Here is a 13,484-nt window from a genome sequence, read left to right as displayed (position 1 = left end):
GGAGTCACTGCGCTGTCCCAGGACTTGGCATACAGTGAAGTTTTAGGCTCTAGTCCCTTCTAGGAACGTGTAGGGCGGGGCAGAAAGGCTAGGGCTCCTTGCAGCCCACCTGGAAGACAAGCTGCCTGAGGGTAGATCAATAAATAAATAAAAGGCTTGGTTTTGGCAGCAGCCTTTGACTAGAGAAAGGGGGTGGGGAGAGACAGCTAGGTAGTCAATCTCAGGATTCACTCGACAGGGAATGGAGGCCTGGCTTTTTTCAACAGAGAAAGAAAAATGACTTGGATTGTGAGATAAGCTTTCCAGCTCCCTCTTCTCGGCAAAGATATGGTCTGGGGGAGGGCAGTCAGCTAAGGGTGAGGTGAGCCTATGAGGACACCAAGAATGAGGATGGAATGATTTGAGCATTGGGTAACAGTTTCCCACATGCCAAGTAACAAACTCTCCAACAAGATCCCTCTTCCTCTGGGAACAAACAGGAAAAAACGTCAGGCTATACTTTCCAAAATACTGCAATTTAATTCTGAAAAACACAAATGCCGGAGACCCAGAGCTATGGGACAGGAGCTCCTGCAACCTGCTCAGAGAACAGAAGAGAACAGGCAAGCCCAGGCTCCTCCTCCATCTGCCTGTGAGAGGTCACAGAGAGCTTCCTTATCACCCGAGTTTAGAGCTCTGACTCTGCTCAGAGACCAAGATTTCTGCCTTGAAAGCAAATGCAGTTAACTCAGAAATGTGCAATGCATACTTTCTTGGTGCACCAGTCTCTGCCCTGCCTACAGAACTGCAGTAAAAGGTGCCTGTGGGTCATGGATCTGCATACCTCCAGGGTGAGGCCAGGGCTTTGGGAGACACATGGCCTTGGGTCTATAAGACCTCCTTGCTGCCCTTCTCCATACCCAAAGCTTGACCAAACTACCTTGTTTTGCACCTATTATTCACCCAGAAATGGACAACACCCCACCCTTTCACCTGATTTAGTAAAAGAGGAGGAGATAAAACTGTTTGACCCTAGTATTAGTCTGAAGTTAAAGGAAAGAGCACGGAGGAGACAGAGAGCTGGGGCTTAATGGGAAAAATTGGACTGTGAGGTTGTTCAGTTCTGCTTCCCGCCCACTCTAGGAGCCAGTGAGTTCCTTGTCTGGCTCTCACCTCTGCTTTAAATAGCTGAGGTGCTGTACACCTTGTCACAGGATTAGGAAGGAAGGTAATTTTTTATTGGCTCTGACCTCTAGGAACCCAGGCAGAAAGCTGGTGGGAGAGATTCCATGGGTTGGTAGGGCGTCCCCTGAGATGTGAGGTCCAGAGAATGGAAAGTAATATTTTCAGATGCCGCACTGTGCTTGTATGCTAGAGAAAAAGGGAATACTTCCAAAAGGAGGGTGAGGAAGCCCAGAGGTAGCTGAGCAGACCCCACCCAAGTAACTGCTTCTTACACACACCCCCTAATATCCACTTTTATCTTTCCTGAGGCTTTGGGCTAGCTCCCAGCACTAAGGACCTTCCTAATGGGAACGGTTGTCCTCTGGGGAGCTGGAAGAAGAGAAGGCTGGGGTCTCCTTAGCCTTCCTAGTGTGAATGGTCACAGGATCACAACCAGCTCACACACACCCTAGCAGTGCTTTGGTGTCCCCTGGTGCCATGCTGGTGCAGTAACACCCTTGCTAGAAGGGAGGGCCAGGCTTTTAGAACCCAGTCCCAGAAGGCAGAAGGACCACCAAGTCCCTCCCTATTTTGGCTTTTTAGGGATGGCACACTGGTGCCTTTTTTGGTGTTAGTTTATATATATTAAGATAAACTATGATTATTTTACCCTTCCCATGACACAGGGAAGCTTGAAAAACAAGGGTGGCAGCTACCTCCCTGGCCAGGGCTGCCTACTGAACTCCCAGCTCTCTCCTGGTTGGCTGGGCAGTTAGAAGGACTGCATTCCCAAGGGTCTCTGGGCCTCCTCTTCACCCTTTGGGAGTCACATGAAGGAGCAGCAGCTGGGGCGCTTCTTCTGGGACTCCACATAGTCACGGATCTGGAAGCTGGGCTCATCAGGCTGCCTGCCTGCACGATACTTCAGCTCCCTAGAACAGGAAGAATCATGTGCTGAGCTGGGGATATAGAGCCGGGCATGCCCTACCCCCACCTCTGGCTCTCCCAGATCGCTTCCCACCCCACCCCAGGCTTCCCTTCCCTGCTCAGCTCTCACTTGGCAATTGCCAGGAAGGCCAGCTCCACATTCATGCCAGTCTTCGCACTGGTCTCCATGAAGGGAACACCATACTCCTGCCCAGGAGAGAGTATTCTCAGGGTCTGTTTCCGGCCTCTTTCACCAGTCACCCAAACCCATTGGCAGTCACTTACCCTGGCCAGTGTCTCTCCATCCTCAGAACGGATCACCCTTTCACTGCTTACATCCGCCTGTCAAGCCCATGTGAGTCAATCAACTCCAGGGAAGGAAACCTTGACCCCAGGAAGCCCATCTTTTGCCCCAGGAGCAAGCACTGCCCGCCCTCTTCTGGTAGCCTGAGGGACTGCAGGCAGGTGTGATTGGCCTGGGGCCAGGGGTTTCTGAGTTGCTCAGGCTGTGTGCCCAATGCCCACCCTGAGCACTTGGGGAGGTATGTAACTCTAGCAAAGGGTGTGGCGACCCAGCTTCACTGGGTGACAGTAGCTGAGTTAAACACTTCATACTTAACTCCTTACCTCTGACCTGTCTATAATGATCTAGTGATGGCTGACAGCTGAGTCACCTGGCAGCAGTTTTAGGCTGTTGGTGGAAGGGGCTACTCCTGAAGCTTTGGAGTGGGCTAGGTAGAAGTCAAGACATGTCTGACTCCCGCCCTGGAGACCTCAGAGTCCCCTGCTGGAAGGATTTAGGTGGATATGGGGCTGGGTGGGGCTGGTGCTGAGGCGGTGGGAGAGAAGGGTCAGAGTGCACTGCCTCTCCCACAGAACCACTCACCTTGTTGCCTAGCAACATGATCACCACATCTCTCTGGGCATACTCATGAATCTCTGTGAGCCAGGCCTGTGGGAGAAGGGAAGCTGAGCCAGGCTGAGGCCAAGGGCCAGGGTATTCTTTTCCTAGAAGGCTCTGTTGGGATTCTAAAACCACAAGAGGGCTCAGTAATCAAAAGCAATGTGATCAGCCACGTGTGGCAACAGGGGCTTATATTCCCTGCACAGAGGCAGAAGGACAGAGTTGGAGGCCAGCCTGAGCTACATATCTAGGCCCTGCCTCAAAACAAAACAACCCAACAACAACAACAAACAGGAACTGGAGGTGGATACGGAGCTAGAGATGGCTAAGCTTGGCCGGGGATGTTGTATGGTAGTGAAATACTTATCTTTAATATACAAGGCTCTGAGATTTTTCTGTATTGCCTTTCTGACCAAAAAGTACTGAGATTGATTAGTGATGTCTGCTCTGAGCATAGGATTGGAAGCAGCAATGCCACGCAGTTTCCATCCTTTTATAGCCAGCTGTCTTATCCCCTTCTCTTGCTTTTCAGAAACCAGTCCTCAAGGTCACGAAGCACATACAACCTATACAATGTTGTGCACATAGTCATGCTTGTATTTATTGGTTCTTGCCTCTGTTCTCTAATGGTTTGGTTGTGAGGACATCGCCACTCACTCTGTCTTCTTGAGTTGCAACTTGGCCTGGATGCATGTGGAGTTTTCTGCTTAGGCTTTCCCCTGGGTCCCTGTGGATAATTGTCCAGGGTGGAGCCAGGACTGTTCTGAACACTTTGATATAAAACACACTCATGAATCACAGTCAGGGCTATACAGTCATCACAGGGCACATCAGCCTGCTTGGTCTCCATGCCTACAGCAATGAAATGCCCAGTCACCGCTGAGTGTTTTTCAAAGATGACAGGTTCTGTGGTCTACCTGTTTTTACAGAACTGAAGTAACCTGGCCCACTCTGGCTGCTCATGACATGCAGGGTAGTGGGGGGGGGGCAAGACGACCTTGGGAGGGGAGGACCTACCCTGATGTTGTCAAAAGAAGATTTGTTGGTGATGTCATACAGCAGGAGCAAGGCTGTAGGGGGACGGACAGTAGAGGAGATCAGGTTATCAGCAGAGGTGCTGTGAGTGGGGACGGATCAGAGGACAAGGACTACTTACCCTGAGCATCTCGGTAATAAGCGTGGGTCACACTACGGAAGCGCTCCTGTCCTGCAGTGTCCCAGATCTAGGAAGAGAGAGAGGTGGGAAGGAGCAGGGCTAGCTGCTGACTGGAGGGCTCACGCTGTGGTGTGAGAGCAGTCTGTGAGATGGGGGCTGTTTCCTTCTGTGGGTTCTCACAGGGCTTCAGAGCATCTGATAACATCTTCAGTGGTGTTTCTGGGGCCTTAAGCCCATTAACTACTGTTTCTCCTTCTCCAGCCCAGGGGTTGGGGTGCTTAGAGCAGTGGAGACTTGGGACTGCTGGAGGGGGAGGGGCGATGAGGGAGGCTAGCCTAGCTGAGGGCATTCGGAGTTGCCTTTGATAGGCGAAGGGTGCCTGGGAACTGCTCTTTCTGCAGCTATCAAACAAAGAAGAGCAGTTTCCTCTCATGGGCCCCACAGGAAGTTACCCCAGACTGAGGGCAGGGCTGTAGGCCCGTGGTTCAGGTTGAGAAGCAAGTGCAAGCCCCCCCCCCCCCCCCCCAGCCACTGCTCTTACCTGAAGCTTCACCCTGGCACCATCCACTGTCACCACCTTGTTCTGAAAGAGAAAAGGGCAGAGGGTGGGGAGGGGACGTTGGCTGGCCCCCAAGGTCTGTCAACATCCTGTTCTGGTCTCTCTCCAGGCCTACAGGAGATGTTGTGAGCCTGAGACATCTTCAGTCAGATCACTCCAGTAGAGCAGTTCCAAGATTCCTCCTTTATTGTCCTCAAAACTTATTCGGGCAAGGGGGAACTTTCAAACCTGCCTAGTTCTCTGTCAGCCACCACGTGGTTGCTGGGAATTGAACTCGGGACCTCTGGAAGAGCATCCTAGTGCTCTTACCCACTGAGCCATCTCTCCAACCATGTAGGCAGCAGAGGGAGTGTGTGGGAGGACCTGACCCCTCCCCACTTCAATCTCTGTCTCCCCGAGTTCGAGTTCAGCTTTAGAGATGAGGCACCCATTACATCCTGAGGCCTTCAGAGGCTTGTCCTGCAACACCATCTTTCCTCCAGTTACCCATAATTCTTTCAGTGTAGCTTCAACACTTCCCCCATCTACTGGGAGAGGCAAAGCTTCTGCTGGCCTGCCTGCCAGGGTTAGACCCTGTCTCTCCAGGATGCTCTGGTATGCAGTAGCGGTGGTCTTGCTTGCACACAGACAAAGACAGAGACCTTAGAGTCCTCTGGGATGGGGGACAGCCCTGAGAGCTCCATCTCGGAACCCAGCCCTTCAACTTCTTGGCAATTGCTTCTTGAAGACTGGCCATGACAGGGACCCAGCTCAGATGGCCATGAGCAAGGGGCTCTCAGGACTTAGACCATGAAATGAGGCTACCTTGTTTGGGGACAGTATCCAAGAGCAGAGAAGAAGGTGAGCAAGATGCCGACCCTACCCAGACTCCTTTGACCTCTGTGGTCCTGGTGGGAGTACCTTGGGGACCTCTCAGGCAGTAAGTAAGCCCCAGGTGCCCTCAGGAGTCAAAGACAAGGAGAGGGCCCCCTTCTTGAGCCTGAGCCATAACTAGCTCACTGCAGAAGGAGCCTGCAGCCACCTCACCCTGAAGTCTATGCCGACGGTGGCTATGAAGGTTCCGGACAGGAAGGCCCCGTCTTTGAATTGGATCAGGAAACAGGTTTTGCCGACACCCGAGTCTCCCAGAAGCATCACCTAAGAGATGGGGGCAGAGGCAGTTAATGGCGACTGGGCAGGAGAAGGGGTCTTCTGGGATTCCAGAGAGGAATGTCCTGGAGAGGGTCAGAGAAGGAGAGAAGGGTGGAAAAGGAGGACAGAGGAACGTGGGCCTCCAGCAAGCCTGCCTCTGCTATTGCCCTCTTCCTTTCCCATTCTCCCTGCCTCAGCCTCCCTCATTCTCCCTCTGAGCCTCTTGCCCTAGCCAATGTCCTCAAAGACTTGACAGGTGGAACATTTTCTTTAACTACATTGTCTTTAAATTACTATTGTTGGAGTTTCCTTTTGGTCAGACATTAATTTGGAAGTGTCTAATGAGGCCTTATGTTCACAATAGACTTGCAAAAATTAGGGAAGGCTGACATTTATTCTGAGGTGAGGAGACAGTCTGAAGTCTTTGGCAGAAACCTCCCAGGAAAGACAAATGGCTGCAAATTGGCATCTTTGGGTCACTGTGAGGGAATATGTAGGAATGGTGGGGGGAGTCTCTTTGCTCAGCCATCTTGGAGAATGGAAGTGTATATTCAAAGCCAGAATGTTCCCAACTGTCTGGTTAGACTGTTAATAAGGGTGGAATTATTGGACTCTTGGAACTTGATGGTAGAACAGAAAAGCTCTCCTTCCACAGATGTGAGTTCTTGGGAGCGATGGGTTCTTGAGATCGATTGGTTCAAGATTGGGATCAAGAGATGTGGGGGTGGGCCTGAGCGGAAGGGGTGCAAGGCTGAGTTCTTGTACTATAAACACCTTACTGTGTGCTTTTGGGGAAAGTCCATTTTTTCCTGCAGTTTGCCTATCATAATAGGTGGGAAGTGGAAGGCACATTCCTTTGAGGCCTTTCTAGAATTTGTTGATGTCTAGGGTCAACAAGGTTGGTGTGAGCCACTCAGGACTCAGGGAAGAGTGGCCCTGGGGCGGGTACTCTGCCAGAGACCCTAGACCTCCTCAGGTGTTCCAAGGAGCTTTCCCACCGTGCTTCTTTCACGCAACTATGGACTCAGAACTAGGTCAAGCCTTGGCAGGTTAGGGGTTAGATACTTTGCTGTCCAGGCACTCCGATGGCTCTAGGGACCCAGCTCCGGGGAGGGGGGGCAGAACACTGGCGCTGTTTACTTTACAGATCACAGCTGCCTTGAGCAAACCATGCAGCCAGTCACCCAGCCAGTCCAGTCCACCAAACACAAACAGCTGCTCAGCACTGCCACCTCCTAGGTAAACAGTTCAGCTGTAGCTTGCAGGGCAAGAAGGTCAGGAGACCCCCCCCCCCCTTAAGCCTGGAGGCTGGCCATCAGCAGATCCTTCCCCCCACTGAGGACTTAGGGCCCCATTTCCTGCCACAAGCCCACACAGGACGCCTATCTCAACGGCTTGGCTCCGGCTCCGGGGTGGGTAGGCTGGCAGTCTGGCTTCCCCTGAAACCCTGGGGGTGGAGACGCGAGGCCCCAAGTGAGAGTGAGACCTGGTGTTGGGGAGGAATCAAGACACAGAAAGAGGCATGTGTCCTTCAAGAACAGGCATCAGTTCTGCCTAGCACAGCCCTCCCTGACTGCAAGAGTCAAGTGCAAGCCGCTGGCTGGCTCAGCATCTGTTTTAAGAGTTCGGTGTACTTGCTTACTCCAAGGACACAGATGAGGAAGGTGGAGGCAGACTCGTGGCCATGCTTCTCCTACCTGCTTTTGTTCAGGGCATTCCTGCAGAAGGGACGCACCCCCAGAGGGTTGTCTTTACAGCCATCGGAGGAAGGAGGGTGGGCCTCTGCCTCTAATTGCTGTGCCTTTCTCAGCTTCTAAAAATTCCCAAGTGGACTTGTAGGCTGGCTACACACAGCTTAGGGGTGGGGGACGCTAGCTTACTGTTGGAAAGAGGCTGAGAGACTATGTCTGGAGGCAGTGGGGAGGACAAGGATGGGACTTGCTGCTGAGTGGGGACCCAAAGCATTGAAAGTGGGTGACAGGTGTTACTCTTTGAGGCTTAGCTCAAAAAGGGCATTAACCTTGAGATGCCTCCGCAGGCATCTGCGTCTCCTAGCACCTCCAAAGTGTGGCAGAAGAGAACTAGGTTGTTGTCCACAGGGTGGGGAGTCTAAGTCCTTCTCATCTGCCTTGCCCCATGCCCTCCGAGGTCAGCCTAGATCCCTAGAGACTGAGATGGGCCCAGGGGTTATGCTCCAGACCCCATACTCAGCTGACCTGGGACCGACTGAGTCCAATCTAGACACTTCCAGAGAGGGGAGTAGACGTGGAAGGACAGGGTCCTAGGGCAAAGGATACCAGGAGGGATGTCCCTCAGAACTGGCCTGGAGGTCCCTAGCACTGGACGCAGCGCCCCACCCACCTTGCCCGTGAGATCGTAGTTCGGACTGCAGGGCGGGGAGCGCTCGGGGGCCTCGCCATCCCCGGTGGTAGCAGCTCCGGGCGTGCCAGTCATGTCCCCGGACAGTCAGAGGTGAGCCGGGCTCGCTGCAGGCGAGGGAGAGCTCGGAACCGCCCTGCCCTAGGCTCCGCCCACTTCTCCCTCCCCATCCACCAACTGGCTCGGACCCTGATAGGCTCCTCCCTCCGTCCCGCCATCCCCTCGACGACGCCTGCCAGGATGTCTAGGACTTGCAGAATGCGCACCTAGGGACTGGTAGGCCTCCTGAGAGACATTAGCCTAGTTTAGCACCGAATGAGTCCAGGTACAGGGCCAGTATCCTAAGGTCACAGCGGCGGGGTTAGGTTGCCATCGAAGCGGCTGACCCGGGAGACCCAGCTAACTGCAGAAGGTGTGGCGCCTGGTTTCCTACTGCGGCTGTATATCGTGGCCAGGAGGGGGCGCCAGAGCTCCAGCCAGCTGCCGGCAGTACTTACCTGCAGGCAGGAGGCGGGAAAGCCTCTGAGCAGTGTTTGAGAGGGAACTGCATTCTGGGCTAGCACCTACGCAGTCCCTTTTTAGCTGATGGACCCCAGCTGGAGCTCATCGGAGTCTGCTTTTGTTCACCGACACTCACCTTGGAGCACACTGGAGCTGTGCCATCTGGGGAGCTCCTGAATGGTTGCTTGCGCCCTCTGTGGTGTATCATCTCTCATTTCTCCTTGACAAATATCCCACCATGGGAACGCTCTCAAAGGTGGGCTTTTGCAGCCTTCCTTTCCACGGGGGGGGGGGGGGGGGAGGTAGGGCTAGCCTTATTCAGGTGAGGCCCAGGCCTGGCCACCAAGTGGGTGCCACATGAATTTTTGTGGGTCGTTTTTGAGCAGTTTCCAGTACAGCCCGGGAGCCCTGAGTTCCCGATGACAGAGGATGTGGAGAATCTGGGGTTGCCCATACCAGAGTTCAGTAGCTTGTGGGTCAACCACCCCCATCCCAATGTCTTATAGAAGGGAACTGGATGGGGGGACTGGGTGAGGAGTATAGAAAGGGGAGTGGACCCCTAAACTTTTCAGGTGATGGCAGTGAAGGGCAAGGTCAAGGCTTGCTTTTGGGTGACTCTAGACTTGGCTGTGTGCATCAGCAGGAACTGTTTCATGGAAGCTGATAGAAGAGTTCAGAGCATGGATGGAGGTGACTTTGTCGGGGAGAGAATTGGAGAGGAGAACTGGCCTGCCCCTTGCTCACCTTCCACTGGAGACTAATGTTATAGGTTACGTTTGTCCCCCAAGAGATCCGCTGAAGCCCCAGGCATTGGTACCCCAGAATGTGACCTTCCTTGGTAACAAGGACATTAGGAATGTAAGTTACAATTGGGTCATACTGGAATAGGGGCCCTGTGCTTGTTAATATCGACCATGAACTTGGCAGGCCCCAGAATCACAGGGGAGATGGGTCTTTGGACACACCTATAAGGGATGATGATGATGATGATGATGATGATGATGATGATGATGATTATTAATTTTATTTTATTTTTTGGGGGGTTCAAGACAGGATTTCTCTCTTTAGTCCTTGCTGTCCTGGAACTCACTTTGTAGACCAGGCTGGCCTCAAACTCTGAGAACCGCCTGCCTCTGCCTCCTGAGTGCTGAGATTAAAGGCGTGGGATTATCTTGATTAGGTCAGTTGAGGTGGGCAGACCCAGCCAAGAGGAGGAAGCCAGCTGAGCATGAACACTCATTGCTTTCTGCTGCTTGTCTGCAGCTGCAATGTTACCAGCTGCCTCTTCAAGCCCCTGCTGCTAGGCTTCCCTGCCATGATGGACTATCACCCCCAGACTTACTTTCCTAATAAATCGCACCAGCGTAGTTTATTGCAGCAAGAGGAAAAGTAACAGAGACAAGTCCCTAATACAGTGTGACTGGTGTTCTTAGGAAAGACATAAAGCAAGCAGGGAGAAGGCAGTCTGTGAAGACAGAAACATGGAGGATGCCTGGGGCTAACCAAAACTGGGAAGCAGAAGGGAGAATGCTGATGTGAGCCTGCTGACACCTTGGTTTGGAACTTTGGTTTGTATTGTTGGCTCCATATTATTTTGGGAGGAGGCAGAGGCTTCAGGGGTCGGGCTTAACTGGAGGAAGCAGGTCATGGGTTACACTCTTTTTAGAAGGGTAGGTTTGGCAGGAAGCAGATCGGGCATCTTGAGAGACAGCAGAGACAGAAGCATTCTTACAGAGAACTGGGAGAGTGCAGTCCCTTTTCTGGGCAATGCTTGTTGGGACCTCTGGGTTATGGTTCCCAGGTCTGCAGCTTGCAAGCAGTGAAGTATGAATAAGTCATGCATTGTCCCCTGAGATACTTAACATCCTGTGGTGTGTTCAAGGATAGTCCTGAGTAAGTCAGAAACAAGAGGGGCCATAAGGACTTTCAGAGTGGGGCTGTGTAGAAGAAGGGCTCACTAAAGGGCAGGGGCTCATTAGCTATGGCCCTCAGGAGAGGGAATGATCCAGAACACAACACCCAGGCTTTCTGACTTTTGCTCTGATACTGTGTACATGCCCTGGCAGCCTATGTATCTCCCATAGCGGATCACACCTCATGTCACACCACAATCACACTCTGTGACAGCAACACTGCAGCCCAGACATCCCTCATATGCACACCTCACATCATCCCTTAACATACAAACTTCATATCACAAGCACACTATATCACATATCATGTAACATTATAATGAATATCTCCTGTCATAGCACAAGCATACAATGTGTCACTCTACTCCCAGACACATATATCACTTCACTCCAAACGGATGCATCTCTGTTACTACATGGAAACCACAAACATAATTTGCATCACACTAAGAACACATAGGATGCATCAATGCTCACAAATTGACTACATATCTCATGTGGTATTTTGGAAAAAAAAAAAAAAAAAAGGCCCCCAAAGGGAGTTGTGCAGTCACTATTGGGAGGTGTGGCCTTGTTGGAGTAGGTGTGGTCTTGCTGGGGGAAGTGTGTCACTGTGGAGGTGGCCTTCCAGGTCTCATATGCTTAAGCCATGCCTGGTGATACAGATCACTTCCTGTTGCCTTTGGATCAAGATGTAGAATTCTCCAGCACCATGTCTGCCTGCATGCTGCCATGCTCCCCGCCATAATGATAATGGACTAAACCTTTGAAAATGTAAGCCACCTCAATTAAATGTTTCCTTTATAAGGGTTGCTGTGGTCATGGTGTCTCTTCACAGCAATAAAAACCCTAACTAAGACATCTCACATCCTTTCCAGATCCCCCAAATCACCCTCAAATATAAAACAATATAAATTATCCAACTTCTCTCATGCCCCTCCCCAGATGTGAAATGCACATACACTCTGCATTACCATTCAATCAGAAGCCCTGCCCTACTGTGTTATAGGTCACAGCCCACACACTCATACAGCTTTTTTTTTTTTTTTTTTCAAGACAGGGTTTCTCTGTGTAGCTTTGTGCCTTTTTCCTGGAACTCACTCTGTAGACCAGGCTGGCCTCGAACTCACAGAGATCCACCTGGCTCTGCCTCCTGAGTGCTGGGATTAAAGGTGTGCGCCACCACTGCCTGACCACACAGCCTTCTTGATAGGCACCCTCCTCTATTTAGAGGAACACTGGTGTTCCTCGCAGATATGCAGGTGGGCTGACCACATAGCACAGTGACTGCAGGGGCCAGATGTTGAGGGGAGAAGAGGGTAGAGGCTGGAGCAACAAGGTTGACACTCAGTTTTTGCAAACTGTGGTGCATAAATCACCCACAGCACAGTTCCCAGATCGTGTCAAAGTGCTGACTCTTGCCCTATCCTGATCCTACCCAAACAGCCTCCGCAGGTTTTGGGAACCATTCACCTCAATTGTGTGCTACTTTGACCAGAAGATGAAGGGTTTAGACTTTAATAGGCAAGAGTGAGATGATAGGAGATGGAGAGAGGAAGGTTTTAGAGATAAATTTTACAATATTGTTTAGATAAAACTGGAGAGTCTGGGAAAAACAAAGACAAGCTGTAACAAGGAAGATCTGTCCTGCAGTGGGGCAGGGGTTGATTAGAAAGGTTAATGTTTTATGGTTTGAATACAAAATGTCCTTGTATAAGTTTCTCTTTAGGAAATACCTGGTCCCCAGCCAGTGGCGTTATTTTGGGACATGGTAGAATTTTTAAGAACCTAGTCCTAGCTGGAGAAAGTAGGTTACAGGTTTATACTTTTAAGTTATACTTGATCTCTCTCCCTGGTTCCTGCCTGCCATGAGGTGAGTAGCTCTGATGTTCTGTCTCATTATGCGTCCAGCATCAACAGGGCCAAGGACCACAAAAGAAGCTCTGGAATTGTGAGCCAAGAGAAACCTTTCCTCAAGTTGTTAATGGCAGCTTTTAAAAACTAAGTTGATAAAAAGTCTAAAACATAAAATTGGTTCCAGGAGTGGGGATGCTGCTGTGACTAATCTAACTGTGAGGGTCCTTGCCTTTGGAACCAGTATGCAGGAAGAATCTGGAAGAGTTTGGACACATGGACTAGCAAAGGCCCTAGAGTGCTATACACTGACCTCAATAGGTGATTGTGATGGGTGCTTGAAAGGCCAAAATGACGACAAAAATGTGGACAATAAAGATGGTATTCATGAGGTTTTAGATGGGAATGAGAATTTTGGGGGGAGGATGTATTGGACTATATGCCATTCATGTTACGATTTTGCTAAGAACTTTTTAAAACATTTTACCTGGGTTCTCAGACTTGGTTGAGGACTGAGTTTAAAGTAGAGGGCTAGTTAACCCAGTGGAGGAAGTATTAAGGTAGTTCGACATTCAGGCTCTGGCATAGTTCTTGCCAGCTGCTTATAGCCGGGTTTATGGTGACTCAAGAGCAAGAAGATGGACAGAAAGTCTTGAAAAACCTGCAGTTTGGCTATAAAAGCATGTGCTAAACAGGGGTAACAAAAGTAGGGCTCCTGAAGAGATGGTGCCATTTAAAAGAAGTCTAGTGTTTTACATCAGAACACTAAAAAAAGACAGAGAGTCTGATTAATATCACTGTGAATCCTGTTGATGTTAGCACTCCAGGAAACCCAGCAACAGGACTCTGCAGCCAGTGTGGCAGGGCTTGTGATAGAGAATTTGGGGGATACCAGGACTTGAGAGGTGTCAGCTCCATGCCTGAAAGGCCACAGACCTGGAATTTTCTCAGTGAGGGCCATTTCATTCTGTGTCCTCTTCTCTTGATGCCCAGGCAGCATTCAGCCTCCTAAGCAGG

General features: G+C 51.0%; 1 protein-coding gene across 3 annotated transcripts in view; it reads right to left on the bottom strand.

The window, feature by feature from the left end:
* Nucleotides 1-496: 496 nt before the first annotated feature.
* The window catches only part of Rab37 (RAB37, member RAS oncogene family), a 66,427-nt gene continuing 53,439 nt past the window's right edge, over nt 497-13,484 (bottom strand). Inside the window, exons 1-9 of one of the 3 annotated variants that reach the window (XM_036196039.1) lie at nt 8,182-8,339; nt 5,716-5,826; nt 4,672-4,713; nt 4,131-4,197; nt 3,992-4,044; nt 2,957-3,022; nt 2,356-2,412; nt 2,201-2,277; nt 497-2,075 (exon numbers count right to left, since the gene is read on the bottom strand). In XM_036196039.1, the coding sequence (XP_036051932.1) occupies nt 1,970-2,075; nt 2,201-2,277; nt 2,356-2,412; nt 2,957-3,022; nt 3,992-4,044; nt 4,131-4,197; nt 4,672-4,713; nt 5,716-5,826; nt 8,182-8,274 (672 nt within the window). In that variant the 5' untranslated portion in view covers nt 8,275-8,339 and the 3' untranslated portion in view covers nt 497-1,969. Of the gene's footprint in view, nt 2,076-2,200; nt 2,278-2,355; nt 2,413-2,956; nt 3,023-3,991; nt 4,045-4,130; nt 4,198-4,671; nt 4,714-5,715; nt 5,827-8,181; nt 8,340-13,484 lie in introns of those variants that run through there. The other 2 variants (XM_036196038.1, XM_036196040.1) reach the window with 2 other exon arrangements.

The sequence above is a fragment of the Onychomys torridus genome, chromosome 8, assembly GCF_903995425.1.
Source record: "Onychomys torridus chromosome 8, mOncTor1.1, whole genome shotgun sequence".
NCBI lineage: Eukaryota > Metazoa > Chordata > Mammalia > Rodentia > Cricetidae > Onychomys > Onychomys torridus.
The sequence above is the reverse complement of the archived record's forward strand: the minus strand, read 5'-3'. Positions and strand labels throughout refer to the sequence as shown.